Source organism: Rhinoderma darwinii, chromosome 4, assembly GCF_050947455.1.
Source record: "Rhinoderma darwinii isolate aRhiDar2 chromosome 4, aRhiDar2.hap1, whole genome shotgun sequence".
NCBI lineage: Eukaryota > Metazoa > Chordata > Amphibia > Anura > Rhinodermatidae > Rhinoderma > Rhinoderma darwinii.
In genome coordinates this window covers 10166582-10190961 of record NC_134690.1, presented here as the reverse complement: position 1 = coordinate 10190961, position 24380 = coordinate 10166582, and the positions used below count along the sequence as shown (strand labels likewise).

Sequence of the window (24380 nt, the reverse complement as noted above, 5' to 3'; positions counted from 1 at the left end):
ATTATACTAGTTATATTCTTGTATATAGGGGGCAGTATTATAGTAGTTATATTCTTGTATATAGGAGCAGTATTATAGTAGTTATATTCTTGTATATAGGGGCAGTATTATAGTAGTTATATTCCCTTATATAGGAGCAGTATTATAGTAATTATATTCTTGTATATAGGAGCAGTCATATAATAGTTACATTTTTGTATATAGGTGGCAGTATTATAGTAGTTATATTCTTGTATATAGGAGCAGTATTATAGTAGTTATATTCTTGTATACAGGAACAGTATTATAGTAGTTATATTCTTGTATATAGGGGGCAGTATTATAGTAGTTATATTCTTGTATGTAGGAGGCAGTATTATAGTAGTTATATTCTTGTATATAGGTGCAGTATTATAGTAGTTATATTCTTCTATTTAGGATCAGTATTATAGTAGTTATATTCTTCTATATAGGAGGCAGTATTATAGTAGTTATATTCTTGTATATAGGAGCAGTGTTATAGTAGTTATATACTTGTATATAGGTGGCAGTATCATAGTAGTTATATTCTTGTATATAAGAGGCAGTATTATAGTAGTTATATTCTTGTATATAGGAGGCAGTATTATAGTAGTTATATTCTTGTATATAGGAGCAGTGTTATAGTAGTTATATACTTGTATATAGGTGGCAGTATTATAGTAGTTATATTCTTGTATATAGGGGCAGTATTATAGTAGTTATTTTCTTGTATATAGGGGGCAGTATTATAGTAGTTATATTCTTGTATATAGGAGGCAGTATTATAGTAGTTATATTCGTGTATATAGGCAGCAATATTATAGTAGTTATATTCTTGTATATAGGGGGCAGTATTATAGTAGTTATATTCTTGTATATAAGGGGCAGTATTATAGTAGTTATATTCTTGTATATAGGGGGCAGTATAATAGTAGTTATATCCTTGTATATAGGGGGCAGTATAATAGTAGTTATATTCTTGTATATAGGGGGCAGTATTATAGTAGTTATATTCTTGTATATAGGAGGCAGTATTATAGTAGTTATATTCTTGTATATAGGAGGCAGTATTATAGTAGTTATATTCTTGTATATAGGGATAGTATAATAGTAGTTATATTCTTGTATATAGGGAGCAGTATTATGGTAGTTATATTCTTGTATATAGGGAGCAGTATTATAGTAGTTATATTCTTGTATATAGGGGGCAGTATTATAGTAGTTATATTCTTGTATATAGGAGCAGTATTATAGTAGTTATATTCTTGTATATAGGGGGCAGTATTATAGTAGTTATATTCTTGTAAATAGGGGACAGCATTATAGTAGTTATATTCTTGTATATAGTGGCAGTATTATAGTAGTTATATTCTTGTATATAGGGGGCAGTATTATACTAGTTATATTCTTGTATATAGGGGGCAGTATTATAGTAGTTATATTCTTGTATATAGGAGCAGTATTATAGTAGTTATATTCTTGTATATAGGGGCAGTATTATAGTAGTTATATTCCCTTATATAGGAGCAGTATTATAGTAATTATATTCTTGTATATAGGAGCAGTCATATAATAGTTACATTTTTGTATATAGGTGGCAGTATTATAGTAGTTATATTCTTGTATATAGGAGCAGTATTATAGTAGTTATATTCTTGTATACAGGAACAGTATTATAGTAGTTATATTATTGTATATAGGTGGCAGTATTATAGTAGTTATATTCTTGTATATAGGGGCAGTATTATAGTAGTTATATTCTTGTATATAGGGGCAGTATTATAGTAGTTATATTCTTGTATATAGGGGGCAGTATTATAGTAGTTATATTCTTCTATATAGGAGCAGTATTATAGTAGTTATATTCTTGTATATAGGAACAGTGTTATAGTAGTTATATACTTGTATATAGGTGGCAGTATCATAGTAGTTATATTCTTGTATATAAGAGGCAGTATTATAGTAGTTATATTCTTGTATATAGGAGGCAGTATTATAGTAGTTATATTCTTGTATATAGGAGCAGTGTTATAGTAGTTATATACTTGTATATAGGTGGCAGTATTATAGTAGTTATATTCTTGCATATAGGGGGCAGTATTATAGTAGTTATATTCTTGTATATAGGGGCAGTATTATAGTAGTTATTTTCTTGTATATAGGGGGCAGTATTATAGTAGTTATATTCTTGTATATAGGAGGCAGTATTATAGTAGTTATATTCGTGTATATAGGCAGCAATATTATAGTAGTTATATTCTTGTATATAGGGGGCAGTATTATAGTAGTTATATTCTTGTATATAAGGGGCAGTATTATAGTAGTTATATTCTTGTATATAGGGGGCAGTATAATAGTAGTTATATCCTTGTATATAGGGGGCAGTATAATAGTAGTTATATTCTTGTATATAGGGGGCAGTATTATAGTAGTTATATTCTTGTATATAGGAGGCAGTATTATAGTAGTTATATTCTTGTATATAGGAGGCAGTATTATAGTAGTTATATTCTTGTATATAGGGATAGTATAATAGTAGTTATATTCTTGTATATAGGGAGCAGTATTATGGTAGTTATATTCTTGTATATAGGGAACAGTATTATAGTAGTTATATTCTTGTATATAGGGGGCAGTATTATAGTAGTTATATTCTTGTATATAGGAGGCAGTATTATAGTAGTTATATTCTTGTGTATAGGAGGCAGTATTATAGTAGTTATATGCTTGTACATAGGCAGTATTATAATAGTTATATTCTTGTATATAGGAGGCAGTATTATAGTAGTTATATTCTTGTATATAGGGGGCAGTATTATAGTAGTTATATTCTTGTATATAGGGGACAGTATTATAGTAGGTATATTCTTGTATATAGGGGCAATATTATAGTAGTTATATTCTTGTATATAGGGGCAGTATTATAGTAGTTCTATTCTTGTATATAGGGAGCAGTATTATAGTAGTTATATTCTTGTATATAGGGGGCAGTATTATAGTAGTTATATTCTTGTATATAGGGGGCAGTATTATAGTAGTTATATTCTTGTATATAGGGGCAGTATTATAGTAGTTATATTCTTGTATATAGTGGGCAGTATTATAGTAGTTATATTCTTCTATATAGGAGGCAGTATTATAGTAGTTATATTCTTGTATATAAGGGCAGTATTATATTGGTTATATTTTTGTATATAGGGGCAGTTTTATAGTAGTTATATTCTAGTATATAGGAGAAGTATTACAGTAGTTATATTCTTGTATATAGGGGGCAGTATTATAGTAGTTATATTCTTGTATATAGGGGGCAGTATTATAATAGATATATTCTTGCATATAGGGGGGCAGTATTATAGTAGTTATAATCTTGTATATAGAGGGCAGTATTATAGTAGTTATATTCTTGTATATAGGAGCAGTATTATAGTAGTTATATTTTTGTATGTAGGAGCAGTATTATAGTAGTTATATTCTTGTATATAGGGGGCAGTATTATAGTAGTTATATTCTTGTATATAGGAGCAGTATTATAGTAGTTATATTCTTGTCTATAGGGGGCAGTATTATAATAGATATATTCTTGCATATAGGGGGGCAGTATTATAGTAGTTATAATCTTGTATATAGAGGGCAGTATTATAGTAGTTATATTCTTGTATATAGGAGCAGTATTATAGTAGTTATATTCTTGTATATAGGAGCAGTATTATAGTAGTTATATTTTTGTATATAGGAGCAGTATTATAGTAGTTATATTCTTGTATATAGAATAGTATTATAGTAGTTATATTCTTGTCTATAGGGGGCAGTATTATAATAGATATATTCTTGCATATAGGGGGGCAGTATTATAGTAGTTATAATCTTGTATATAGAGGGCAGTATTATAGTAGTTATATTCTTGTATATAGGAGGCAGTATTATAGTAGTTATATTCTTGTATATAGGGGGCAGTATTATAGTAGTTATATTCTTGTATATAGGGGGCAGTATTATAGTAGTTGTATTCTTGTCTATAGGGGGCAGTATTAGAATAGATATATTCTTGTATATAGGAGCAGTATTATAGTAGTTATATTCTTGTATATATGGGACAGTATTATAGTAGTTATATTCTAGGACCATTATTATAGTAGTTATATTCTTGTATATAGGGTCAGTATTATAGTAGTTATATTCTTGTATATATGGGGCAGTATTATAGTAATTATATTCTTGTATAAAGGGGGCAGTATTATAGTAGTTTTATTCTTGTATATAGGGGCAGTATTATAGTAGTTATATTCTTGTATATAGGGGGCAGTATTATAGTAGTTATATTCTTGTATATAGGAGCAGTATTATAGTAGTTATATTCTTGTATATAGGAGGCAGTATTATAGTAGTTTTATTCTTGTATATAGGGGGCAGTATTATAGTAGTTATAATCTTGTATATAGGGAGCAGTATTATAGTAGTTATATTCTTGTATATAGGAGCAGTATTAGGCTGGATTCACACGAGCATGTTCGGTCCGTAAAGGACGGAACGTATTTCGGCCGCAAGTCCGAACACACTGCAGGAAGCCGGGCTCCTAGCATCATAGTTATGTATGACGCTAGGAGTCCCTGCCTCGCTGCAGGACAGCTGTCCCGTACTGTAATAATGTTTTCAGTACGGGACAGTAGTTCCACGGAGAGGCAGGGAGTCCTAGCGTCGTACATAACTATGATGCTAGGAGCCCGGCTCCCTGCAGTGTGTTCAGTCTGGGACTTGCGGCCGAAATACGTTCCGTCCATTACAGACCGAACATGCTCGTGTGACTCCAGCCTTATATATAAAAATTAAATAAGGGCATGTCTATCAACATTAGTTAATATTGTTTCCCCTTTTCAGGCATACTCCAGCATTGGAGGGGAACCATCTGAAAGCACAGTAACAGTAAATCTTTTTGACTCTGATCCGTTTACCTTTACTGTACCGGGTAATATCCGGTTGGAGGATCCAAAGTTTGCAGATGTGGTAGCTGAAGAGGCTTTGAAGAGATTCAAGGAAAGAGTCATGTAAGATTCATTACATGAGGACACAATGTTTGGTCTTTAATGTTATTATTAGTAGCAGCATTTTTAATATCTTATTTGTTATATCACATATTATTGTATTCAGAACATTTCCCAGTTATAATGTTATTCCTATAAATGTACAGGATAGATGCTGCGACAACTTCTTTTGAGAGTTTACATTTTTAGTAATTTTTTTACTATTTCCTGGTTAACCCTTCATTTTGTGTCATTACCTGGGTAGACTGTGATCCAGTTTTGTCTTGGTAATCAATAGGACCACATCCAGAGGTGTTGTCACCCAACTTTCTCTAGGTTCTGAGTGATAGATCTGCCTAATTATGCCTTAATATGACAGCCATGGTTTATCGTTGCATAACTAGGCATATCAGGAGACCTCATTCAGAAGTCTAAAATCTGGGGGACAACCCCTGTGATATCGGCCATATTGAATTTCCTCTAAACCGACATAACTGCAATACTTTGATGGAAGACTTATATTTACCTGTGATTTTTTATTTTCTAATTTAAATAATTTAATTTTTGATGGGAATATTTTGTAAGTGGAGTTTCCCTTTAAGAGGCTGTAAACATGTGGCGAGTCTGAACATGGTAATATACAATATAACCATTTACCCATCTGAAATGCTGAAAGGTATAAAATATAGAAACGGTTCTCCTAATTGTTACTTTGTTTCTCTTCCTGCAGTGAGGCCGCCTGATTGGACATGCTTCTTTCTCAAGCCACACCCTTCCATAACCCAGTAGAACTCCGCCTTACTGATCTGTTCCAGACCTCCGATGATACCTAGACAATCATCTATATAACTCTCCACATTACTGCTATTACCAAGTCTAACTACTGTTACATTGTTACTACTGGTCCTAATTTTTGCTGCTGTTGTAGAGACAAAAATATTTTAAAAAATTATAAAGGACCTTTAATGCTGGAGTTGCGTGATCCATTGTATTTGTGAATAAAGTTATACTAATGGGGTCGTCATATTAAGCATATAGCATATCAATATTATTCTGTTGGCCCCATGTGACTACCATAGGCCCCAAAAAGACTGACAAACACATGTAACATCCCTCACTAGTTTTAGGCTACAATTACATGTAGCAGTCGGGTCGAAGCAGAGACTAGTCAAACAATCACAACTGCAGCTTTTTTAAAGGGGAAGTTCCATATAGTACATAAATATGCCACTATATAGTGCACACATAATTCTGTCATATGGCACTTACAAAAGAGTAGCATACAATGAATACATAATTATGCAATATAGGGTCTAAATAATACCATTATAAAGTGCCCATATAGTACTGCCATATAGCACCTACAAAATAGTACTATAAAGTGGATACATTATACTGCCATCTAGTGCTAAAAAATACCACCATACAGTTCCCTCATAATACTGTCTTACCGTATAGAGACTAAAAATAGTACCATACAGTGCTCACATAATACTGCCATATAGTGTCCATATAATACTGCCATATAGCATATATAAAATAGTACCATGCAGTTTAAACATAATACTGCCACATAGTGCTAATACAATACTGCCATATTGTAATGGCAGGAAGGAGGTGAAGGGAAAGTGAGCCCTAATCTACCCACCGCCCTGTCCCTGCCTACTTGCAACGACCCGCCCTAGGCGACGAGGTACAACTGGGCGGCGGTCCCTACGCTGGCTAAGTGCACAGGAAGACAAACAGGGAACACGCAAGGGAAGGGGCAGTAGCCACGGAACGCCACGAGGAAACGGGGCGGCGAACGAACAGTCAGGACCAGGACGAAGTGAGTACACCCGAGCAGGCACGGAGACAGAAGCAAGCCAGGGCAAGCAAGCAGGTCAAGCAGAACTGCAGCAAGGCAGAAGCACGGCAGAAGCAGGCTGGAGCAAGCAGTAGTGGGGCCAGGAATCCAAAAGAATTACAAGCACTGAGGGAGAGCACAGGGCAGGTAATAAAGGGCAGGGGGCGGAGCTAACTCCGAGAGACCAGGCCGCGATAGGCTCTCCCACTCCTGAGCCTGCCACCCTGGTTGGTGGGAGATGGTGTCAGTCGAGCAGGTCTGGCCTCAGGTGTGGATTGATTAATCCCAGGAGTATAGCTAGATGAAGTACCTGGCAGATCCCTAACAGTACTCCCCCTTTTATGAGGGGCCACCGGACCCTTACTAAGGGGACCCGGTTTAGTGGGGAAGAGGAGGTGGAACCTCCTGATCAATACCCCAGCGTGAACATCACAGGCAGGTACCCAAGTCCTCTCCTCCGGCCTGTATCCTCTCCAATGGACCAGGTACTGGAGGGAGCCCTGGACCATCCTACTGTCCATAATCTTGGCCACCTCGAATTCCACCCCCTCAGGGGTGAGAACGGGAACAGGAGGTATCCTCGAGGGGGACCAGGACGGGGAGCAGCGTTTAAGGAGGGAGGCATGGAAGACGTCATGTATGCGAAAGGATGGGGGGAGCTCCAGACGGAAGGATACAGGGTTGAGGACTTCAATGATCTTATAAGGTCAAATAAATCGGGGAGCAAACTTCCCGGACGGGACCTTAAGGCGCAAGTTCCTGGACGACAACCAGACCAAATCCCCGACGACAAACCGGGGGTTAGCAGAACGTCTACTATCCGCCTGAATCTTTTGTGCGCTCTGGGACGCCTCTAGGTTCTTCTGAACCTGGGCCCAGACAGTGCACAGTTCCCGATGAACCTCCTCTACCTCAGGATTATTGGAACAACCAGGGGAGACGGAGGAGAACCTTGGGTTAAACCCGAAATTACAGAAAAACGGGGAGACCCCTGACGAGTTACTGACCCGGTTATTCAGGGAAAATTCAGCAAGGGGAAGGAATGAGACCCAATCGAATTGACAGTCAGAGATGAAACACCTTAAATATTGTTCCAGGGATTGGTTGGTCCTTTCCGTTTGGCCGTTAGTTTCGGGATGGAAGGCGGAGGAGAAGGACAGATCAATCTCCAACTTTTTACAAAAGGCTCTCCAAAATAAGGAAACAAATTGTACCCCTCTGTCAGAAACGATATTGACTGGGGCCCCATGGAGACGCAGGATGTGTTTCACAAACAAAGAAGCTAACGTCTTGGCGTTAGGTAGCTTCTTAAGGGGCACAAAGTGGCACATCTTGCTGAAGCGGTCGACTACCACCCACACCACCGACTTGCCCTGAGATGGAGGCAAATCGGTGATAAAATCCATGGAGATATGGGTCCAAGGTCTCTGGGGAATGGGCAAGGAACGTAGTAGGCCCGCAGGTCGGGACCTAGGGGTTTTGGACCTAGCGCAAACCTCACAAGCGGCGACGTAAGCCCTAACATCTTTAGGCAACCCAGGCCACCAATAGTTTCTGGTAATGAGGTGTTTGGTGCCCAAGATGCCAGGATGACCAGATAGAGCGGAGTCATGGTTTTCCCTGAGTACCCTCAGCCGGTATTGCAGGGGAACAAACAGTTTGTCCCCAGGGACGTTCCCGGGAGCTGCACCCTGATCAGCCGCGATATCAGAAGCTAAATCAGAATCCGTGGCAGAGACGATTATACCAGGGGGTAAAATACAAGCGGGATCCTTCTCGGAAGGAGGATTGGCCATGAAACTACGTGACAGAGCGTCAGCCTTAATATTCTTGGACCCAGCCCTATAGGTAACCAAGAAATTAAATCTGGTAAAGAATAATGCCCACCGAGCTTGTCTAGGATTAAGCCTCCGGGCCGATTCTAGGAAAACCAGATTCTTGTGATCCGTAAGGACCGTTACCTGGTGTCTGGCCCCCTCCAGGAAGTGCCGCCACTCCTCAAAAGCCCATTTAATGGCTAGAAGTTCGCGGTTACCAATATCATAGTTACTCTCCGTGGGCGAAAACTTCCTAGAGAAGTAAGCACAGGGGCGGAGATGGGTGAGGGAGCTGGTACCCTGGGACAAGACGGCCCCCACTCCCACCTCGGAAGCGTCAACCTCCACAATAAATGGCTCCTCTTGGTTGGGCTGAATCAGCACGGGGGCCGAGATAAAGCACTTCTTGAGAGTCTCAAAGGCCTGGACGGCCTCAGGGGGCCAATGGAGGACATCGGCACCCTTGCGGGTAAGGTCCGTAAGAGGCTTAGCGACGACCGAGAAGTTGGCAATAAATCTCCTGTAATAGTTGGCGAACCCTAAAAAACACTGTAACGCCTTAAGGGAGGCAGGTTGGACCCATTCCGCCACAGCTTGAACCTTGGCAGGGTCCATGCGGAATTCATGAGGAGTGAGGATTTGCCCTAAAAATGGTATCTCCTGTACCCCAAAGACACATTTTTCAGTCTTAGCAAACAGATTATTCTCCCGAAGGACCTGGAGCACCTTCCTGACATGCTCCACGTGGGAGGACCAGTCCTTGGAAAACACCAGTATGTCATCAAGGTACACAACAAGAAAATTACCCAGGTACTCTCTCAGGATTTCATTAATAAAATTCTGGAAGACAGCAGGGGCATTACACAACCCAAAGGGCATGACCAGGTATTCGAAATGACCCTCGGGTGTGTTGAACGCAGTTTTCCACTCATCCCCCTCTTTGATGCGGATAAGGTTATATGCCCCCCGTAGATCGAACTTAGAAAACCATTGGGCTCCCTGAACCTGATTAAAAAGATCCGGAATCAAAGGAAGTGGGTACTGGTTCCTTACGGTGACCTTATTCAGGTTACGATAATCAATGCACGGCCTAAGACCACCATCCTTCTTCCCCACGAAGAAGAAGCCAGCACCTACAGGAGAAGTCGAGGGGCGAATGAAACCCTTGGCCAGGCATTCTTGGATATACACCCTCATCGCTTCACGTTCAGGACATGAAAGATTAAATATCCTACCCTTAGGAAGCTTGGCACCAGGCACCAAATCGATAGCGCAATCGTAATCTCTATGGGGGGGCAACACCTCGGAGGCCTCCTTAGAAAACACATCGGCGAAGTCCTGAACAAACTCAGGAAGCGTGTTTACCTCCTCCCGGGGAGAAATAGAGTTAACAGAAAGACATGACATAAGACATTCATTACCCCATTTGGTGAGATCCCCAGTATTCCAATCAAACGTGGGATTATGCAACTGCAACCAGGGAAGACCTAATACCAGATCAGACGATAATCCCTGCATCACCAGTACAGAGCACTGCTCCAAATGCATGGAGCCAACCAGGAGTTCAAAAACAGGAGTATGCTGAGTAAAATAACCATTAGCAAGGGGGGTTGAGTCGATTCCTACTACAGGGATGGGATAAGGTAAATCAATACAAGGCATCTTTAGAGACATAGCAAAATCCACAGACATGATATTAGCAGATGAGCCAGAATCCACGAAAGCACTGCCCGTGGCAGACCGGCCAGCAAACGAGACCTGAAAGGGAAGCAAAATTTTATTGCGTTTCACATTAACGGGAAATACCTGTGCGCCCAAGTGACCTCCCCGATGATCACTTAGGCGCGGAAGTTTTCCGGCTTCTTATTCTTGCGCCTGGGACAGGTGTTCAGTAGATGCTTGTCGTCCCCACAGTAGAAGCAGAGACCATTCATTCTGCGAAACTCCCTACGTTGTCGAGGGGACATGGAGGCCCCGAGTTGCATAGGTACCTCCGAGTCCTCCGTGGAGGGGCGAGGAGACGGGACCTCGGGGGGAATCGCAGAAAAGTCAGAGGGGAGCACACTGAAGCGTTCTAGCTGACGTTCCCTGAGACGTCGGTCAAGTCGTACTGCTAGGGCCATAACCTGGTCAAGGGAGTCAGGCGAGGGGTAGCTAACCAGCAGATCCTTCAGGGCGTCAGATAATCCTAACCTAAACTGGCACCTTAGGGCCGGATCGTTCCACTGAGAAGCTACGCACCACTTCCTAAAATCAGAACAGTATTCCTCAACCGGTCTCCTACCCTGACGTAAGGTCACCAGCTGACTCTCGGCTAAAGCAGTCCTGTCAGTCTCGTCGTAAATGAGTCCGAGGGCAGAGAAAAAACGATCAACAGAGGAAAGTTCAGGGGCGTCAGGAGCCAAGGAGAAGGCCCACTCTTGGGGCCCTTCCTGGAGTCGGGATATGATGATACCCACCCGCTGGTTCTCGGAACCTGAGGAGTGGGGCTTTAGGCGGAAATACAGTCTGCAACTCTCCCGGAAGGAGAGAAACGTCTTACGGTCCCCTGAAAACCGGTCAGGTAACTTGAGGTCGGGTTCTAGAGGTGAGGTGAGGGGTACTACTAAAGCAGCGTCACCCTGATTGACCCTTTGGGCCAGGGCCTGGACCTGTAGGGAGAGGCCCTGCATCTGCTGGGTCAGGGTCTCAAGGGGGTCCATGATAGCGTCAGCGTAGGAGAAATGGTAGACTAGGTAAGGGCTTGTAATTATGTAATGGCAGGAAGGAGGTGAAGGGAAAGTGAGCCCTAATCTACCCACCGCCCTGTCCCTGCCTACTTGCAACGACCCGCCCTAGGCGACGAGGTACAACTGGGCGGCGGTCCCTACGCTGGCTAAGTGCACAGGAAGACAAACAGGGAACACGCAAGGGAAGGGGCAGTAGCCACGGAACGCCACGAGGAAACGGGGCGGCGAACGAACAGTCAGGACCAGGACGAAGTGAGTACACCCGAGCAGGCACGGAGACAGAAGCAAGCCAGGGCAAGCAAGCAGGTCAAGCAGAACTGCAGCAAGGCAGAAGCACGGCAGAAGCAGGCTGGAGCAAGCAGCAGTGGGGCCAGGAATCCAAAAGAATTACAAGCACTGAGGGAGAGCACAGGGCAGGTAATAAAGGGCAGGGGGCGGAGCTAACTCCGAGAGACCAGGCCGCGATAGGCTCTCCCACTCCTGAGCCTGCCACCCTGGTTGGTGGGAGATGGTGTCAGTCGAGCAGGTCTGGCCTCAGGTGTGGATTGATTAATCCCAGGAGTATAGCTAGATGAAGTACCTGGCAGATCCCTAACACATATAGTGCCAAAAAAACACCTTACAGTGTCCACATATTTCTGTCATATTACACCTACTAAATACAATCATACAGTTAAAACGTAATAGTGTCAAACTAATACCACCATACAGTGACCACAAATTATTGCCTTTTAGCACCTACAAAATAGTACCATACAGTGGATACATAATACTGCTTAAAAAGTGTCTACAAAATAACAAAATACACTTACAAATAACAGTACATTACAATGCCCGCATAACAGTACAGTGCCCACATAACAGTACAGTGCCCACATAACAGTACAATACAGTGCCACATAACCATACAATACAGTGCCCACATAACAGTACAATACAGTGCCACATAACAGTACAATACACTGCCACATAACAGTACAATACAGTGCCCACATAGCAGTACAATACAGTGTCACATAACAGTACAATACAGTGCCCACATAACAGTACAATACAGTGCCCACATAACAGTACAATACAGTGCCCACATAACAGTACCATACAGTGCCACATAACAGTACCATACAGTGCCCACATAACAGTACCATACAGTGCCCACATAACAGTACCATACAGTGCCCACATAACAGTACAATACACTGCCCACATAACAGTACAATACAGTGCCCACATAACAGTATAATACAGTGCCAACATAACAGTACAATACAGTGCCACATAACAGTACAATACAGTGCCACATAACAGTACAATACAGTGCCCACATAACAGTACAATACAGTGCCACATAACAGTACAATACAGTGCCCACATAACAGTACCCTACAGTGCCACATAACAGTACCATACAGTGCCCACATAACAGTACAATACAGTTCCACATAACAGTACAATACAGTGCCCACATAACAGTACAATACAGTGCCCACATAACAGTACAATACAGTGCCCACATAACAGTAACAATACACTGCCACATAACAGTACAATACAGTGCCACATAACAGTACAATACAGTGCCCACATAACAGTACAATACAGTGCCCACATAACAGTACAATACAGTGCCCACATAACAGTACAATACACTGCCACATAACAGTACCATACAGTGCCCACATAACAGTACCATACAGTGCCCACATAACAGTACAATACACTGCCCACATAACAGTACCATACAGTGCCCACATAACAGTACAATACACTGCCCACATAACAGTACAATACACTGCCCACATAACAGTACAATACAGTGCCCACATAACAGTACAATACAGTGCCCACATAACAGTACAATACAGTGCCCACATAACAGTACAATACAGTGCCCACATAACAGTACAATACAGTGCCCACATAACAGTACAATACACTGCCACATAACAGTACCATACAGTGCCCACATAACAGTACCATACAGTGCCCACATAACAGTACAATACACTGCCCACATAACAGTACCATACACTGCCCACATAACAGTACAATACACTGCCCACATAACAGTACAATACAGTGCCCACATAACAGTACAATACAGTGCCCACATAACAGTACAATACAGTGCCCACATAACAGTACAATACAGTGCCCACATAACAGTACAATACAGTGCCCACATAACAGTACAATACAGTGCCCACATAACAGTACAATACAGTGCCCACATAACAGTACAATACACTGCCACATAACAGTACCATACAGTGCCCACATAACAGTACCATACAGTGCCCACATAACAGTACCATACAGTGCCCACATAACAGTACCATACAGTGCCCACATAACAGTACAATACACTGCCCACATAACAGTACAATACAGTGCCCACATAACAGTACAATACAGTGCCACATAACAGTACAATACAGTGCCACATAACAGTACAATACACTGCCACATAACAGTACAATACACTGCCACATAACAGTACAATACAGTGCCCACATAGCAGTACAATACAGTGTCACATAACAGTACAATACAGTGCCCACATAACAGTACAATACAGTGCCCACATAACAGTACAATACAGTGCCCACATAACAGTACAATACAGTGCCCACATAACAGTACAATTCAGTGCCCACATAACAGTACCATACAGTGCTACATAACAGTACAATACACTGCCACATAACAGTACCATACAGTGCCCACATAACAGTGCAATACAGTGCCCACATAACAGTACAATACAGTGCCACATAACAGTACAATACAGTGCCCACATAACAGTACAATACACTGCCCACCTAACAGTACAATACAGTGCTACATAACAGTACAATACAGTGCCCACATAACAGTACAATACAGTGCCACATAACAGTACAATACAGTGCCACATAACAGTACAATACAGTGCCCACATAACAGTACAATACAGTGCCACATAACAGTACAATACAGTGCCCACATAACAGTACCCTACAGTGCCACATAACAGTACCATACAGTGCCCACATAACAGTACAATACAGTTCCACATAACAGTACAATACAGTTCCACATAACAGTACAATACAGTGCCCACATAACAGTACAATACAGTGCCACATAACAGTACAATACAGTGCCCACATAACAGTACAATACAGTGCCCACATAACAGTACAATACAGTGCCCACATAACAGTACAATACAGTGCCCACATAACAGTACAATACAGTGCCCACATAACAGTACCATACAGTGCCCACATAACAGTACAATACACTGCCCACATAACAGTACCATACAGTGCCCACATAACAGTACCATACAGTGCCCACATAACAGTACAATACACTGCCCACATAACAGTACCATACAGTGCCCACATAACAGTACAATACACTGCCCACATAACAGTACAATACACTGCCCACCTAACAGTACAATACAGTGCTACATAACAGTACAATACACTGCCACATAACAGTACAATACAGTGCCCACATAACAGTACAATACAGTGCCCACATAACAGTACAATACAGTGCCCACATAACAGTATAATACAGTGCCCACATAACAGTACAATACAGTGCCACATAACAGTACAATACAGTGCCACATAACAGTGCAATACAGTGCCCACATAACAGTACAATACAGTGCCACATAACAGTACAATACAGTGCCCACATAACAGTACAATACACTGCCCACATAACAGTACCCTACAGTGCCACATAACAGTACCCTACAGTGCCCACATAACAGTACAATACAGTGCCCACATAACAGTACAATACAGTGCCCACATAACAGTACAATGCAGTGCCCACATAACAGTACAATACAGTGCCACATAACAGTACAATACAGTGCCACATAACAGTACAATACAGTGCCACATAACCGTACAATACAGTGCCACATAACAGTACAATACAGTGCCACATAACAGTACAATACACTGCCCACATAACAGTACAATACACTGCCCACATAACAGTACCATACAGTGCCACATAACAGTACAATACAGTGCCACATAACAGTACAATACACTGCCCACATAACAGTACCATACAGTGCCCACATAACAGTACAATACAGTGCCCACATAACAGTACCATACAGTGCCCACATAACAGTACCCTACAGTGCCACATAACAGTACAATACAGTGCCACATAACAGTACAATACAGTTCCACATAACAGTATAATACAGTGCCACATAACAGTACAATACAGTGCCCACATAACAGTACAATACAGTGCCACATAACAGTACAATACAGTGCCCACATAACAGTACCCTACAGTGCCACATAACAGTACCATACAGTGCCCACATAACAGTACAATACAGTTCCACATAACAGTACAATACAGTTCCACATAACAGTACAATACAGTGCCCACATAACAGTACAATACAGTGCCACATAACAGTACAATACAGTGCCCACATAACAGTACAATACAGTGCCCACATAACAGTACAATACAGTGCCCACATAACAGTACAATACAGTGCCCACATAACAGTACCATACAGTGCCCACATAACAGTACAATACACTGCCCACATAACAGTACCATACAGTGCCCACATAACAGTACCATACAGTGCACACATAACAGTACAATACACTGCCCACATAACAGTACCATACAGTGCCCACATAACAGTACAATACACTGCCCACATAACAGTACAATACACTGCCCACCTAACAGTACAATACAGTGCTACATAACAGTACAATACACTGCCACATAACAGTACAATACAGTGCCCACATAACAGTACAATACAGTGCCCACATAACAGTACAATACAGTGCCCACATAACAGTATAATACAGTGCCCACATAACAGTACAATACAGTGCCACATAACAGTACAATACAGTGCCACATAACAGTGCAATACAGTGCCCACATAACAGTACAATACAGTGCCACATAACAGTACAATACAGTGCCCACATAACAGTACAATACACTGCCCACATAACAGTACCCTACAGTGCCACATAACAGTACCCTACAGTGCCCACATAACAGTACAATACAGTGCCCACATAACAGTACAATACAGTGCCCACATAACAGTACAATGCAGTGCCCACATAACAGTACAATACAGTGCCACATAACAGTACAATACAGTGCCACATAACAGTACAATACAGTGCCACATAACCGTACAATACAGTGCCACATAACAGTACAATACAGTGCCACATAACAGTACAATACACTGCCCACATAACAGTACAATACACTGCCCACATAACAGTACCATACAGTGCCACATAACAGTACAATACAGTGCCACATAACAGTACAATACACTGCCCACATAACAGTACCATACAGTGCCCACATAACAGTACAATACAGTGCCCACATAACAGTACCATACAGTGCCACATATCAGTGCCATATGTATATGTGAGCAAATAACAGCAAAGTGCTGAAATAATAACGCTATACTATTTGTAGTCTGGTCCTCTGTTTACACAATGCCCCACCCCCATCGCTGCATCCGACCTGAGCAACAGAGTCCTTATCTGCGCCACTACAACCACCAGCGATCGATCCCGTTTTAGAATCTATTTTTGGCTGTGCGACTTACAATACAGATTGACGATTGCGGTAATGTTTCGGGACTACTCAGTCATTTAGGCCTAACGCAGTCCCAACATTATGGGAGTAAGTGGTATTTTGAAACAAGCTGGCATCAATAATGAGGCACTTTCTACCTCTTTGTGTCAGCGCTGTCTTTTGTTATGTATGAAAATGTTTTTCCACAATTCCATTCACTGCACTCATTTTCTATGTTTGCTCACCTTGTGCCTTCTGGTTTATGAATAGAATGCCAGAACTACAGTGGAGACTGACACATATACAAGCAATGCAATAGGGAAAAGGGATTCAAATGGGAAGGATTTATTAGAAGGTCCGGTGCCTTGTTCTCTGCGTCCTCTAAAATATTCTCACCTCTCTCCCCATTCCTGCAGTTCTCTTCACTCCTTCTACAGAGTATCTACATGTCTGGACTGGGGTCTGTATTTAGGGGTTCTACATTTATTTAGGGGGTCTGGTCTAGGGTCTGTATTTATTTAAAGGGTTTAGTCTATTTGATTAGGGGTCTGTTTTATGGGTCTGGTTTGGGGTCTTTATTTGGGAATATGGTCTGAGGTCTTTTTTAGGGGTCATGTCTGGGGTCTATTTATTTAAGGGTCTGGTCTGGAGACTTTACTTAGGGGTTCTGGGGTCCATATTTAAGGATTCTGATCTGCAGTCAGTATTTAAGGTTCTCATTTAGGGTCTTTATTTAGGGGATCTGGTCTGGGGTCTTAGGGGATCAGGCCTGAGGTCTGTTTTTATTTAGGAGTCTGATCTGGGATCTTTATTTAGGGGTTCAGTCTGGGGTTTGTATTCATATAGGGTATCTGGGTTTATATTTAGAGGGTCTGTATACAGGGGGTCTGGTCGGGGGTCTGAGATTGATGGGGTCCAGGGTCTTTATTTAAGGGATCTGTAATAATCTATGGGTCTAGTCAGGGGATCTGCATTTATTTAGGGGATCTGGGGTGTGTATTATTTAGGGGATCAGAACTGGGCTCTGTTTTAATTTAGGGGTCTGGCCTAGGGTCTATTTATTTAGGGGTCAGATGTAGGGGTCTTTATTTTGGGGGTTCGGTCTAAGTTCTATATTTATATAGGGGTGTGGGTGTCTATATTTAAGTGGTCTAGGGTCTGTATGTAAGGGGGTCTGTATTTAGAGGGTCTATATCTATGGGTCTGGTCACGGGTCTGCATTTATATAGGGAATTTGGGGTCTATATTTAGGGGGTCTGGGATCTGTATGTAGAGGGTCTGGTCCAGGGACTGTATATAGGGTGTCTGCATTTATTTAGAGGGTCTGAAGTCCGGTTTTTGTTTAGGAGGTCTATATTTATTTTGGGGTGTATTTGCTCTATTTTTTGGGGGCGTGTCCTACATAAAGAGGCGGAGCTTTTCAAAATATCCCTAATATCCCTTCTTAAAGGTTGGAAAGTAAGGCTACGGGGTCAGGCAACCATTAGTGGTTGTCACCCAGGTGAATAGAAGATCACGAGACGTCACAGATGAGTCGGACACTTCTATTTTCCGGCTGTTTTGGGAATTTAGAGGCGTTAGGATTTCTGCAATCGGGACGTGAAGATAAAATCAGGTTTGGATGTAACTGGAGACGGAGGTTCAGGTCGCAGCGCACAGATTCGAGGTACAAGAAAATCTCTTCATAATGAAAAGGCCACGGAAACTTCTGAGATCTGATTTCCACTTTCCGGCCAAAGTGTCTGTGATGAGGAAACTAAAGACCTCGCGCCTCAGTCCTGATCTCACGCTACGCTGGAGCGCAGGAGCGGGGGGAACCTGACGGGGGGTTTTGTAACTTTGTAACATGAATAAAGATGAGGACACCGGAGACGTTCAGGAGAAGAAGAACAATCTCAGGGTTTGACATAAATGTCTCTAAAATATAGAAGACAAACAACACAAAGCTACAAATCAATACAAACTTCAGTCAAGTACAGGCCGGACCCGGCAGAAGGCCATAGGGGGAGGTCACCGTGATCAGGGATGTAGGTAGGGAAGGAGTTAAGGGAGTTAGGAGGGGTGGTTAGGAGGTAGTGGGGGCAGAGGTTTATAGGGCGAGGCTAGGTGTATTTAAGGGTGGGTGAGTGTGGAGGGGCGCCATTACGGGAGCAGACAGCGTTAAACTTGTCCCGCCCTCCCTCCCTAATTTCTCGTTAGTTCCTTCTGTGATTTTGCTTTGTTGCTCGTTGTTTTTTGCTTTTTTCACAGGTACAAGGTGATCCTGAGGAGCGGTTATTGCGGTGTCGCAGCAGTAGCATGGCGGATTGGGGGTCCTTGGAGTTGGGGGTAAATTGGCGCGGGGGGGGGGGATTCATCGGGGGTATGGTCCCTCCCTAATTTATTATGGTTGGTAGTCTGGTCAATTTGGGCTCCTGCTGGGTGGTGTCCCGGGGAGTGGTTGCGGTTTAGGTCAGCCAACTGCAGGTATGATGGTTCCCCTGAGCCTGTGGGGGGACGGCTGGGAGTAAAATACAGTGCAGGTGGGCTGTTTGGTGACAGACTCTTGTAGCTCCAAGGACTCCCCTTCCATTGCTATTCTTATATGTAAATTGTTGTTTCCATTATGTTTCTAAATAAAATGGCTGCTGTGGCCAAATTTATCCAACCCAAGTTGTCCATGTTTTCCTATAGGGGACGGGTTGGGTAGGTGGTATGGCCACTTAGGGGGGGGGGGGCGGTTAGTAGTTATAGTAGCATTACCCATAGAAGAATGAACGTACTCTACAGTCCCCTGATCATGGTCAAATTGTTCAATAGGCACGGAGTCTGGTTTAGGATCTGTATTTAGGGGATTTGATTTATTTAGGGAGTTGTGTGTTTGTATTTAGGGGGTCTGGGGTCTCTGTTAGTTTAGGGGTCTGGTCTGTATTTATTTATCTGGTCTTGGATCCGTATTTATTAAGGGGGTCTCGTGTCTTCAGGGGCGTAGCTAAAGGCTCATGGGCCCTGTTGCAAGAATTCAGCTTGGGCCCCCCTACCCCTCCCCAACACCACCAGACATAGCGCGCACCTATGCCCAGCTGCCTTGCCCGACAGACCCCATCAATGCCCCCACAGTATAATACCTCCCATAGCTGCCCCCCACACAGTACAATGCCCCTCCATAGCTGCCCCCTGCACAGTCTAATGCTTTCCATAGCTGACCACCACAGTATAATGCCCCCAGAGCTGCTCCCACAGTATATTGCCAGGCAAAGCTGCCACATACAGTATAATGCCCACATACAGTATAATGATCTCCATAGCTGCCACATACAGTATATTGCCCCTCATACAGTAATGCCCCCCATAGAAGTCCCATACAGTATAATGCCGCCATAGATGTCCCATACAGTATAATTCCCCCATACAGTTTAATGCCCCCCATAGTTGTCCCATACAGTATAATGACCTCCTTAGCTGCCACATACAGTATAATGCCCCCCATAGTTGTCCCATACAGTATAATGCCCCCATACAGTATAATGCCCCCCATAGCTGCCCATACAGTATAATGCTCCCATAAAGTATAATACCCCCCTTAGCTGCCCCATACAGTATAATGCCCCCATACAGTATAATGCCCCCCCATAGCTGCCCCATACAGTATAATGCCCCCATAGCTGTCCCATACAGTATAATGACCCCATACAGTATAATGCCCCCCATAGATGTCCCATACAGTATAATTCTCCCCATACAGTATAATGCCCCCATAGCTGCCCCATATAGTATAATGACCCCATACAGTATAATGCCCCCATAGATGTCCCATACAGTATAATGCCCCCCATAGATGCCCCATACAGTATAATGCCCCCCATAGCTGTCACATACAGTATAATGCCCCCATTTAGTATAATGCCCCCCATACAGTATAATGCCCCCCATAGCTCTCCCATACAGTATAATGACCCCATACAGTATAATGCCCCCCATAGATGTCCCATACAGTATAATGCCCCCAATACAGTATAATGCCCCCCATACAGTATAATGCCCCCCATAGCTGTCCCATACAGTATAATGACCCCATACAGTATAATGCCCCCATAGATGTCCCATACAGTATAATGCCCCCCATAGATGCCCCATACAGTATAATGCCCCCCATAGCTGTCACATACAGTATAATGCCCCCATTTAGTATAATGCCCCCCATACAGTATAATGCCCCCCATAGCTCTCCCATACAGTATAATGACCCCATACAGTATAATGCCCCCCATAGATGTCCCATACAGTATAATGCCCCCAATACAGTATAATGCCCCCCATACAGTATAATGCCCCCCATAGCTCTCCCATACAGTATAATGACCCCATACAGTATAATGCCCCCCATAGATGTCCCATACAGTATAATGCCCCCCATAGATGTCCCATACAGTATAATGCCCCCCATAGATGTCCCATACAGTATAATGCCCCCCATAGATGTCCCATACAGTATAATGCTCCCATACAGTATAATGCCCCCATAGATGTCCCATACAGTATAATGCTCCCCATACAGTATAATGCCCCCTCAGCAGCTATCATATGAGCCCCCCACGCATACCCAGTATAATGCCCCCATATGTACCTAATAGAAAAATAATAACATAATTACTTACCTATCCCCTCCTCCGGTCTGTGCCGTGAGTGACTCGCCGCAGACAGGCGTGATGACATCACTACATCGCACCTGCCTATGCCGAGCCACTCGCATCAAAGTGAATGCTCGAACAAGGCTCCAGGATTCACCATGGGCGCAGATACCTTCAGGCCCCCCAGGCTTAAGGGCCCGGTCGCTGTTGCCACTGCATGTCTGTATTTAGGGGGTCTGGAGTTCATATTAGTTAAGGGGGGTCTGGTCTGGGATCTGTACTAGATTAGGGGTCTGTATTAATTTTGGGGTGTGATGAAGGGGATCATACGCACTATTTGTCATTTAAATGGCATAGTTTGGAGGCGTGTCCTATATAAATGGGCGGGGCGTAAGGGAAAACATTTTGCTTTTTAAAATCTCCCTGCTATCCCTCCTCTAATGTAGGCGAGTATGTTACCAATCATCACACAGCTTTCCTACAGTCCTGTATAGCAAATCTGCTCAGTACTGATGAATGTGCTGCTCCTTGCCATTCAGGAGTCTGGGGAAGCTGGGTGACAGCCATTAATAAATACAATCACTTCACTTGTTTTCTTTTGTTGAACTCTTTGGGTACGAACACTGTGAATTTTGCGCAACGGATTAATTGCGGAAAATGCGCAGCGTTTTACAGTAGCAGCAGTGCTGGGTGAGGGTCTAACAAATCTCGTCCCCACGCTGCGGAAAAATGGAGCCGAAAAAAAATACACATAAATTGACCTGCGGTATATATATTAGATACTGCATTGTGCTACCGGGCGGGGTCAGTTGTTTCGGCTGCAGCTAATTTTCCTCCCTAGGGGTCCACGTCATACAGTATTACTCCTTCAAAGTGTCACACAGCTCTCCTGATAAATCCCAGAAGAAGGGAGCGTTATCAGATGACAGCCGCTCCTTCTGCTATAAGGGAAATCTGCAGTAGAAAACTATTTACAACATGGGATATTCTATTCCTTTAAGCGCTGCTGCAGTGACGGAACTACAAGTCTCAGCAAGGTTTATTTGACCCCTTCAACCCATAGAGCGGAGACAGGGCCGCACTTACCATGAGGCAAGATGAGCCTCTGGCTTCAGGCGGCACACTGCAGGGTCTTAGAGGGGGCGGCATTTCAGAGCTGCTGGCCGACGTTTCCACCACTTGTTAGCAGCTGCAAGATGTGCTGCCTCCTTAAGAGAATATCGCTCCTGTGCCACATTAATACCCCCCCCCCCCCTGACTTCCCCCGCTGCTCTCCACTCTCCTGTCCCTGTTGTAATATGATCCTGCTGAGTGTCTGGACGGGAGAAAGCAGGGCGCAGTGTCTGCACTGCACTCATCACAGGCATGAGGACGCTCAGGGGAGATCCTGCCATGGACTCTCCACCTCTTCCTGATGTTCTCTGAAGTCTACAAAAGGTATGTGTAGTGTGTACTGTATGTATGTAATGTGTGTACTGTGTGTGTACTGTATGTGTGTGTGTATATATATTTGTGTATGTATCAGAGTGTGTATGTATGTATGTATGTATGTATGTATGTATGTACGGACGTACAGTATGGCCTCATGCACATGACCATTGTGTGTGTGTAATGTATGTACGTATATGTGTGTGTGCGCAATATATATATATACACACACACACACACACGACAATAAGAAACGAAGCGGCACAACGCTCACCTGAGCACTTTTGCTGTTTCGTTTTAGCGATCGGGAGTGCTAAGTGCTCAGACCCCCAATGATCAAAACTTCTGAAATTTTACTATGACATGTCAAATGTTTTTTTTAAAGTTTAATTACACTTTAAGGGTCAGTTCACAAAGAGTTTTTTGACGCGGAAACCGCGTCGGAAAGCGTGCCAAAAAATGGTCGAAAATGCCTCCCATTGATTTCAATGGGAGGCAGAGGCGTTTTTTACCCGCGAGCGGAAAAACAATCTCGCGGAAAAACCATCTCGCAGGAAAAAGCAGCGGCATGCCCTATCTTTGGGCGTTTACGTCTCTTTCCTCCCATTGACAATGGGGGGCAGAGAAAGTGTATTTCGCGGCGTTTTTGCCCGTTGCGTTCAATGGGCACGAGCGAAAAGCGCGGCAAACGGCGTGTTGGCAGATCAAAATCTGCCTCAAAATTCCAAACTGAATTTTGAGGCAGAATTTTCTGCATGCAATGAGCCTATTTTTTCTAACTATTTTAAAGAGGCTCTGTCACCAGATTCTCAAACCCCTATCTCCTATTGCATGTGATCGGCGCTGCAATGTAGATAACAGTAACGTTTTTTGTTATTTTTTAAAAACGTTCATTTTTGGCCAAGTTATGAGCAATTTGATATATATATGCAAATGAGCTTTGAAATGGACAACTGGGCGTTTTTGTTTCGTTATGTCCAACTGGGCGTGTATTTGTGTTTTTAACTGGGCGTGTTTATGTGTATGATGCTGACCAATCAGTGACCAGTCAGCGTCATACACTCCTCAACATCTGCACGCTCCTCTCCTGAAATATTCTGTGCTGCTGTGAACTCTGCTCTTACCATTACGTAGCTCTCAGTCTGTTACCTCTCCTCCACTCCTGTCCTCAATAACACCTTCACATGATTGGCAAGTCACCACCCCGCACAAGATCCGCACGCTCATCTCCTGAAATACTCTGTGCTGCCTTAAACTCTGTGGACAGGTCAGGATCCTGTTTGTTTTAAATGTTGCTGGGGAACCCGCTCGATCCA

General features: G+C 42.8%; 1 protein-coding gene across 1 annotated transcript in view; it reads left to right on the top strand.

Annotated features, from left to right (window-relative positions):
* The window catches only part of CLU (clusterin), a 39354-nt gene extending 33365 nt beyond the window's left edge, over positions 1 to 5989 (top strand). The window contains 2 exon segments of the mRNA XM_075860818.1: positions 4876 to 5042; positions 5749 to 5989. Coding sequence (XP_075716933.1) covers positions 4876 to 5042; positions 5749 to 5761 — 180 coding nt within the window. The 3' untranslated portion in view covers positions 5762 to 5989.
* Positions 5990 to 24380: the final 18391 nt, after the last annotated feature.